Source organism: Penaeus japonicus, unplaced genomic scaffold, assembly GCF_977035675.1.
Source record: "Penaeus japonicus unplaced genomic scaffold, GWHDUDI00000001_assembly GWHDUDI00000013, whole genome shotgun sequence".
In the NCBI taxonomy this organism is placed as follows: domain Eukaryota; kingdom Metazoa; phylum Arthropoda; class Malacostraca; order Decapoda; family Penaeidae; genus Penaeus; species Penaeus japonicus.
The window spans coordinates 8142693-8152692 of NW_028234415.1; the positions used below are offsets into that span (position 1 = coordinate 8142693).

At 36.1% G+C, this 10000-nt stretch overlaps 1 protein-coding gene across 1 annotated transcript in view; it reads left to right on the top strand.

The window, feature by feature from the left end:
- Window positions 1–10000, top strand: part of LOC122252547 (uncharacterized) — a 24212-nt gene that overhangs the window by 7128 nt on the left and 7084 nt on the right. Inside the window, exons 7-24 of the mRNA XM_086543129.1 lie at window positions 443–726; window positions 892–1046; window positions 1469–1690; window positions 2767–2899; window positions 3236–3350; window positions 3463–4911; window positions 5257–5396; window positions 5551–5790; window positions 5974–6105; window positions 6230–6401; window positions 6537–6634; window positions 6876–7132; window positions 7247–7400; window positions 7681–7845; window positions 8131–8295; window positions 8622–8790; window positions 9261–9456; window positions 9684–9852. Coding sequence (XP_086399255.1) covers window positions 443–726; window positions 892–1046; window positions 1469–1690; window positions 2767–2899; window positions 3236–3350; window positions 3463–4911; window positions 5257–5396; window positions 5551–5790; window positions 5974–6105; window positions 6230–6401; window positions 6537–6634; window positions 6876–7132; window positions 7247–7400; window positions 7681–7845; window positions 8131–8295; window positions 8622–8790; window positions 9261–9456; window positions 9684–9852 — 4415 coding nt within the window. The remainder of the gene's footprint in view (window positions 1–442; window positions 727–891; window positions 1047–1468; window positions 1691–2766; window positions 2900–3235; window positions 3351–3462; window positions 4912–5256; window positions 5397–5550; window positions 5791–5973; window positions 6106–6229; window positions 6402–6536; window positions 6635–6875; window positions 7133–7246; window positions 7401–7680; window positions 7846–8130; window positions 8296–8621; window positions 8791–9260; window positions 9457–9683; window positions 9853–10000) is intronic.

Sequence of the window (10000 nt, forward strand, 5' to 3'; positions counted from 1 at the left end):
AATACCTTTGTATCAACCCCTTGCAGATGAGTGTCATATGTACACAATGGCTCCTTTTAGGCTTAAAAGATGGGCTTTAATGCATACCTGATGCAACATCAGAAACTGCTCAGAGTTAAAGCACACACACAGCCATAAATTTAGTGTTATGACCGTTTTAGAGCTGTAGCTTTCCTGAGTTGGCCTAAACCCTTGTTTTGTGATGGATTAAAGGGAAAATGTTCATTGGGCAAGTCTGCGCCACCAATAGGGTGGAGAAAACATTTTCCGCGTCCCTCTAATTTTTAGTAGGTGCCTGTGGCATCAGAGATTGCCCATCCTGACAGCCAGTTGGCTCACTCAGCCCCCTGTCTGCAATGGGTTGAATACACCACAATTTATACAGATAATTTAGAAGTGATTACATGTTTTCAATTTCCCTTGATATAATCCTTTTATTCAGGGATGTGGCCAGCCAGTGAAGCAGGTGGGGCCATGATGGAGGGCCTTCCATCCTGTCTCCTAGAGCCTCAAGACTCTCTTCTGTGGGAGATGCAGTCAAGCACTGGTATGAACCGTCCAGCCATCAGCCTGAAGGAGCAGCCAGAGGCAGAAGGCACAAGGAAACACCCACAACTGCAGGTTATGGATAACCCAATTACCTGTCCACAAGAGCCACATGTTGGAGGAAGTGATAGTAAATTAATGTTGGAGAACTATGATGAGTCTGTGTTTGATAACAGTAAGGTGAGTGAATGGGCATGTTATGTAGGTTGACAGAGGGTGGTTCAATTTGATAATGTGTGGTTTATTTAGGAATGTTCTTATTTTCATGCTTGGCATATTTTTTGTGTATTTGAGATTCAAAATTGAGATGTGATAATTAATTCATATATTTATGACTATTTTAAGGTAAATTTTGATGCTGGTCAAATATCAGCTCGATCAACAACGTTTGGAGGTGCCTTAGATGTGTCTAAACTCATGTCAACATCTTGCAATTCACTTGGCTCTCTTGGTGAGGCCTTCAAGGAAAATTCAGAGAGCAGTTTTGCTGACCAGTCTTGGTAAGGGTTTTTCTTAGTAATAGTAGTAGTAATGATAGTGCTAGTGGTAATGCCTGTTATTTTCATAATTTATGATAGTAGTAGTAGTAGTAGTAGCATTTGAACTGCTATTATTATTATTATTATTTTATTATTGATATTTTGAGTATGATTTATTATCAGTAGTAGTAGTAGTAGTACTAGTCTTTATTATCATCATCATTATAAAAGTATAATTATCAATATTAAATTACTATCACTAGTAATGAAAGCAATTTTATTGATAGTAGTGATAATAGCAGCATCCTCATTATCATTTTATTTTTTATCTATTGTCATCATTGTTTTTTGTTTTGTAGCCCTAAATGAGATATCTCACCTGATGAGACATAGCTATTGTAACTCAAAAAGTAGCATTTTGATGAGAGATCTTTTCATCACAGGGGAGGGGATCCTCAATATGACATATTTGAAGCTGACCAAGGGGAGCTGGCCAGTGCACTGCATGGAGAATCCTTCCACGTCCCCGACTTGGATTTTTTGGAAAAGGAAGAGGAGGAGAACAAAAGAGCTAATATTTTCATGCAAGAGGAGTCATGCAGTGGGAACAACCTTGATATTTCCTGCTTCTCTGGCATCCATGGCGTGCAAGAAATCACTATAAGGTAAGCCGTTAATTTCCAAATTGTTTGAACCGTCCTTAAAAACCTGGCGTTTAAACTTAAGTACTTTGCAGAAACTGTTCTGTCTTTTGGTCTGCCTTCTCCTGGCAAATGGATGAATTGAGTAGAACTATTTTTGCTTGGTACTTTTTGTAGACTTTATCACAATATTTGTACATATGACTTTAATAACATTATTTGTTAATTAATTTACTAATCTTTATAGTAAACATTTCCAAAGCATATACCATAACTCCTGTCACAACAAGAATACTATTTTCCATTTTGGTCACCATCTATGTTGTTTGACATAAGTTAAGAATAAGGGGGAAAGAGGAATATTTGCCCATGTGAAGAAAGTAATGCTTAAAGCCATTCTCTTAAAATTCATTTTGTGGATTTTTCTGTATTTATATGTTGTTGGATTTCTATTTATTTTAAATATTTGTAAAACCCAAAATAAATGACCTAGGAAGCCTAATCTTAGACTGTTGGGAATTTTATGTAAGTGCTGACTCTGAAGTAAAAAAGTTATTAGAACACTGTGTTATGGTTCCATTTTTTTTATAAGTAGAACTGTGAAGCACAGTGAAGATTTATAGTGTGAATATGCATGATTCTTGTATTCTGAATATCTAAAGATGTAAGTTTTGGATGCACAGAATAAGGATATTCCACACTTCTGTATATCCTGAATGTTTGAACAATTAAAAATAGAATTTAGTTTAAATGTACTTTTTTAATACCACTAGATTAGGTCTGGAAGTTTTTTAAAGCAGATTCCTTCTCCCTGGTGCAGGATGAATGAAACCATCCTTGCCTCTAAATCAGGAGTACTAATGAATGTAGATAATTATGTACAACAAAATATTAAATAATTGAATGTGCATGATACTGTGAATGAAGAATATAATATTTTCAGCAACTGTGCAATGTTCTATTACTCCTTTCTTTTACTGCCTTTTGTTTTTCTATAATTATTTGGGTTAGATACTTATGCATTGGGATTATTCTATTGTTGCCCCTATCTTGCTTGTATATTTTTTCAATATTTGCTAAAATGATAATACATTGTGCAGGCCATCATGGATTGAAAGTCCAGAGAAAATGTTGCTTGGGCCTGGCAACAGGATGTTGGTGGAGGATTACCTCAAGTTACGCAGTGAGGCTCTTGGCTCCCTTGGGGATGAGGATGGGCTGGAGCAGGACCGGGTGAGATTAACACTTTTGCTATATTGAGAGAGAGAGATTGATTAATTAATTAATTTATTTATTTATTTATTTATTTATATATCAATATGTGTTGATGTATATAAGCGTAAATGTATGTACTTGTGTAAATAATATATTATAGATATTAATATATATACATGTATATATATATATATATATTATTTTTTTTTTTTATATAGATATTGGTATAGAAATGTGTAGATAGATAGATAGATATATAGGTATTTGTTTTGATGTCCTTCCATGTACAGTTTATTTACTTTAATGTATTTATTAAGATTGGCATGTTGAAAAATGTTATCACTTTGCTTTCAGCCAAACTTTGGTTGGGGTGATGCTGTCCACTCTCCTCCATCAGCTGGGGAACCCTTGCCACTTGTAGAGGTCAGCGGTCAGGGAGATGATCAAGGGCAGTCCATTATGCTTGATGGTAAGTCTGACTGCTGTCATGAGCATTTAGTTCTATCAGCAGTATAGCTACGTCTGTTTCTTTCTGTGTGAATGGAAATATATTCCTCTAATTCCTTTGCTATATCTTTCAGAGGGATCTTCAAAGAAAAATTTGAATTCATCAGTATCAAACAAAAGTACGAATAATGAAAAGCAAGAGAATTCAGGATATCACTCGACAAGCCACTCAACCTTACAGGATTCCTCGAGTGATTATTCAGAGGGAGACAGTGAGAGATCATCATCAAGTTCTGGGTCAGACACTTTATGTGGTTCACATGCGGAAGGGGACTGGGATGTAAAATCAATTTCTCTAAATCAGCATCAAGGTAGGATCCAAATGGCAAATGCTTCACATACAGAAAAGAACGCTGATGATAGCTGTTTCGATGCTGATGGTTCGCTAGGGAAAAGTGGACAGCAGAGCGTTCATTACTCTGGAGATTTAGGGAAGTCTCATTTGGATGGCAAAGAAATCAGCAAACTTCAGTTTGAAAGAAAAAAGAATTCGCAACAACTGGAGAGGACACTAAATGAAATCACAGGACCTATGGACTCGGAGCAGATTCGTGCACTTCTGTCTGAAGCCATTGCTTGTGACAATCCCCAAGTATTGGTCGAGAAGATAATAAAGATATCACAGGAGAAGATGGCACTGCACAAAACAATGGATGTTAGCGACTTAGATACCAGCGTTGATGTCTTGGAACTGAGGAAGCAACGTGAGGCTCTGCAGATGAAGCAGAAAGAAAGGTTCTTGCAAAAGGGTCAGACAGCTGACAAAGAAAATCTTGGAACAGAAACTCACCAATTACGAAGAGATTCGTCAAAGAAACCACTTAAGATGTCGCACATCTCCAAGGCAGATAATATTGATGGAATACCACATAAACACATGGAAAAATTAAAAGCTAAGAGAACAGATTCTGTTCCCCTGGAGACCATAAGCCAAACTGGGACACATCGTTTTCCATTTATCTCGAAACACTTATCGGCTAATTTAGGGGATTCACATATTGATGAGTCAATTAAGATTGCTCCATACAAGTCTAGAATTTTAGAGGACACACAAAAATTACAATTTTCAAGTTTTCATGATAATACAGACAGCGATTTTGATGCATCCACTCCTTGCATGCCACGTTCAAAGTCTAGATCTAGTACCCTGAGTCAGAATGGAATGGGAGTTAGAGAGGCCAATAGTATCAAGCTAGGTGTCAAAGAGCAGAGACCCAAACCAAGGATGGGACTGTCGTCAGCACATCATAGTAAATTGCCGTTGATGGGAAAAGATAGAGTTCCTCTGAATGCTGCACATACAGGACACTTACAGAGGCCAGAATCAATTCCAACCCATGGGTCAGAAGGCAGAGCATTGGGTATGGTTCCCCCGAGTGTGCGGTCAACAAGCGTACCATCAGGACTCCATGGCATTGGTGTAAATGGTGAAGGCATTGATGCCAACTCAGCTCAGAAAATACATTCAGCCAAAGCTCTCCGGCAACATCATTCACAGGAAGATCTTAACTACAATATCCAAAGTAAGGAACAATTAAAGAGGATTTTAGATAGTTTACAAATGTGTTTATTATATTTGTAATTTTTTTTATTTGTTTTTAACTATTATCTTTTTCATTCACTTGTGATTTGAAATTCGTATTAGCATAGACCTTGCTCCTCTTTTAGTCATTAAAAAAAATGGGAGATCAGGGACTAGTATCAATAGAAAGGGCTCTGATATATCAAAAACAATTGTTAAGCATTCTGATTAGGGTATTTAAGATTTGTAAATTACAATAAATAAAAGGTAGTCTGAAAAGGTTAGAAATAATTGTGTGAAACAGAACCATTTTTATTTTATACTAATAACCAGAATGCCAAAACAGGTGGAAATGATTTGACTGTGAGCTTACCCAAGAAGGTTGTGTTCCCGGGTGTCTGTGTTCTGGGTATTGCATCAGAAGTAACGATGGTATTCCATAACCCTAAGCAGCGCTGGGTCCAGCTGTCATTGAACTGCGTAAAGGTCAGTTATATTAGATTTTCCTTGCTTTCCTTTTCGAATAGTAGATCTTTATTTAATGTATGCAATCATCCACATCAATTAAATGTCAGCTGTCAAAAATAGTTTAGCATGTTGAGAGAGTGAATGGATAATGTATAGTGAAATGTTATTACAGGAAAGCTTGAATAGAAATCCAGCAACAACAAGTGGTCTGATCTTCAAACCATCATATTTTGTAGAACCACAAAGTATGTGTCAAATTCAGCTGAAGATATGCAGTCAGCAGGCTGGGTCACTTGAGGCAGTGCTGGAAGTACAAGTCTCTGATCTTACCAAAGGCTCAACTATTCCTTCAGCCAGCATGGGTGTCTCAATCCATAATGTTCTTGTTTGTGCACAAATTGAGGAACCCCATGTAGGTTTACCCGTGGTATACTTGATGATCATTAGTGTTGTAATTATATTTTTATAGCCCTACAAATTGTGCTGATATAAATATTGGATGGTTTATATGGTGAGGTAAATGGTATGACTCAGTAATGCATGCAGGATTTAGTGTTTCCATACTTTATCGGTTTTTGAGTGTCTCCTTTTGCAGGTTTTGTTGACCAGTGGTGGTAAAGAAGCAATAGACTTCAGCATTGTGCCAGAGGGCTGTTCCATCACTAAAGAAGTTATGGTTATCAACCAGTCACATCAATCACTTCCAGTCATCCTAACCCTTCAGCAGGTCAGTGGCTTTGTTCTAAGCAACCTACTTCTTGGGCTAGAAAAAGAAAGACACTGGTGTTAAACCTGCATTCATCAAAAGAAAATATCTACCATGTGATCCAATTATTGTTTTGTTTCTGAAGGTTGCTGCAACATCCCCCATCTTTTATTGGACTGGCACAGCAGATGAGCGCATAAAGCTTGTGTCAGCTACACATGTAGCCTGTGAGCTTCCATCTGCCAGCACAGAGCACGGCCCAATACCCATGGTCTTGAAAGTCACGCTCAAGGCACCACACCTTGACAAGATAAAAGGTTAGGCATTACCCTGGTGATATTCTTTCTAGTAATTTAGGAAATTAAGCTAAATGCTTGTGTGTATGTTGGCATATTGGCTTTTTTTTTTTTCAAATACCCTGTTCCTTGTTTTGATAAAGTTTGTCCCTGCAGTGGATGAAAATGGAGTGGTAGGGTTAAGAAGTCAGATTCAGGTTGAACTTGACTCTCCTGATCAGTCCACCATCATTGTTGCAGCCATGCCTATTAAGGTAAGATATTTTATGGATTTTTATTCAGAAATTTGTGTGTGTCTGTTTCTGTATCTATTTGTATTTGTATCTATGTGTGTGTATTTGTAGTTGTATTTGTGTGTATATGAAAATTATGTGATAAAATATTTATGTAAATGCAAGCAAATTCATGATTAGCTTTAAAACTTATACACTCTAAATCCACAAATGGGAATGTCAGTGTTTATCTACTTCCTCAAGCTTCTGTTTTTTTTAACAGGCTCAAGTGGGTGTGGTGAAGCTACAATCACTCCGCACTGCTGAGCCAATGGTGCTGGAGACTGTGTCCACAGAATCCTGTACAGCGACTGTTCCTCTTCGAAATTCCTCGAGTTTTCCACTTCGGATTTCCTTGGTTCCTCAAGAACACAAAGATGTGTTCAGTGTTGTTCCTGCAGTTATAACTATCCAACCTCATTCCCAAGTCTCTCCTAGTCTTGTGTTTTCACCCAGAGGTCAATTAGGAAGAATGGAGAGGTTAGTGTCATTACTTTGATTTTTGTGTTCACTTTCACAAAGCAGTTGTTCATAGTATTTAAGATTTTAAATAGCATTGATGATACCATCTATGATTTCTTTCCCTTTTGACAGTGTTTTACTGATGCGCATAGAGCCAGATGGAATGGAGTTTGAGGTGTCGATGATTGGTATCTCATCTGCAGCTGTCAAGAAAGCTCCAGAAGTTGCTAAGCTCTTGACCCATTCGTCTCTAACAAGAGCTATAAGTGCCCCTCTTCCACAAGCGGTATGGACAGTTAACTATTTATTTATAACATGATGATAGGAATTCCAAAAATCTTACATGAAGGTTATTTAGATTATGATTTGATAATGTAATGTAATAAGCTTTTTTATAAACAATGCTAAGTCTTCCTTTTATTATGGTTGATATTACACATTTTTACCTAGAGTATATAGTATATATTTCTCATTATGTAGAAAATGAGAAATTGTTGAAAAATGCCTTGTCAATAGAAGGCATGTATATATTCTTATGTTCCTAATTTAAAGAATCTTGTTTGTAGTCCCAGGTTAGCTTGGCCTCGGCTCTAGAGAGCACCAAATCCCGTCTTGTGTTTGGGACTGAACGCATTGGAGGGAGAGCATCGCAGAAAATAGTGCTTCGTAACAACTGTACTACAGAGGCACTCAACCTCATCCTTGGCATCAAAGGCAGTAAAGCTTTTCAGGTTAGCTTTTCAAACATTTTATTGCTTTTACCTTAATAGATATTATCACTAATATTATTATTTGTTGGCTGCTAAACAGGTTGAACTAAATTGTGGTTATATATTAAACATGGATTTTTATTGTATATATATACATATATATTTATATATATATTTATATTTATATATATATTTATATTTATATATATATTTATATTTATATATATACACACATACACATATATATTATATATTATGTGTATTTGTTTATTTGTATATTTATCATTGGTTTATATTCTAATCCAGATATGTGAGTATGGTGGTAGAGAAGGTAAAGCCAAGATGGATGTTGTCCTTAAACCATGCCAAGAGGTTGCATTCTCCGTCTTCTTTTGTCCCACTACTGTGGAAGCCTTAAGTGGAACACTCGTGTTTAGACCACGAGGCTTAACGGAACCCATCAAATATCAGGTAAATCATAACGTCCTAAACATCCCAAATGTGATGATATATTTCATTTTTAGTTTTATATAACACTATATTAGATTAGTAGTCGAGTGTTTTGTTCAATGGAAATATCTTTTCTTATTTTCAAGTCTGGGTAATTTAAAGGTGTGTGCATGTAAGTCTTGTTTTTAATTCTGTCCATGATTCACAGTGATATTTTCAATGGAGAATTGATGTAACTATTGGATAGTGTGAGCTGACATGATTTATGATTGTTGAGCTTGATATTTTTCCCTTATTTCAGCCACTTATTTCTCTTATTCTGTTCTTAAAAAATAATAAATCAACAGATCCCCCTCCAAGGGTTTGGTGGCCAGTGTGAGCTCCATGTGCCTGATTTCCCCGAGGGCAAGGCTTTGGTGATCAGAGAGTTGGCACCAGCCTTGCCAACCATGTTCAATACTGCCTTTGTGAATAAGGGGGATCGTGCCATGTTTGTCAAAGTTCAGGTGTTTTCAGGTAAGGGATTAATTGGTATTTCTTAAAAAGAATGAGAGGGAAACCTGGCATTACTCTCCTATTTTTCTTCTTAAGTATGTCAGAGCCAGTTTTAGACATTTATATATCAGAAGACCAAAGGTTGTCAGTCATTTTAGCAAGTCCTAGGACTAGTTCAGGTTTCTTACTTTCGTTTTTACTTTTATTTTTGATCTAGAGCTTTATTTATATATTTTAAAGTCTGGATTATGATTTTTTCTTTATTGTTTGAGATATCTTCTTTGTATCCACTACTAAAACCTTCTTTCCACTACCTTGCAATATAGAACTGCTATGTTTTATAAATAGTTTGAAGTCCTTCAAAGTCAACATGAGCTTCTTTTTTATATGCCATATGGTGATGGCTTTTCCTTTTGATATAAAAGATATTACATAAAATCCGTATACAGAAGTAAAATGTTTCTCTTATTTATTTACTTTGTTTGCATTAGATGACAGATATACACAAGGGGTTGCAGGCAGTCAGATAACTGTTCAGCCTTCTGAATTCATCATCAATGCCCACGAGAGTCGTGACATCTTTGTAGTTGTTATGGGCACCGAAGCTGTCCTTTCCAAGACTCCAGGCTGTATTGGTTACCTCCAAATAGTGTCAGGTGATGAAATACTTCGCAAACGGTTTCGCAGGTACGTCAGTTTTTTCTGTAATGCTTTAAATTTCTTTTAATGTTGCTGACTCTGATAAAAAGTCTATAGTAAATAACAAGCTATTACAGGGTTTTATATATATATATATATATATATATATATATATATATATATATATATATATATATATATATATGCAAGGTACTATTTGTAATGACCATAATATCTTGTTAATATTTTGTTTTCTTGGATATTTCTATTAAAAGGTTAAAGAACAAGGAGGTGAAAGTTCGTCGTCTCAATGACCCTGCACTTGTGAAGATCGATTGGGATGTGTTCTACAGTGGAGAAAAAGAATCGCAGAGTGAGGAGGATTGCCTCCCACCGCAGCCAGAAGATGCTGCCATTTTTTTCAATTCTTGCTCAAAAACTCAGGTAAAATTTGCTTTCTTGTGTCAATAAAGCTTTCATTTTATATACCTTTTTTTTTTTTTTTCTACTTACTTCATTATATATTTTCTTTTATACACTTTTTGTCAGATTGCCAAACTTTTTATATGGGAGTTTGTGTAGAAATAGAGTT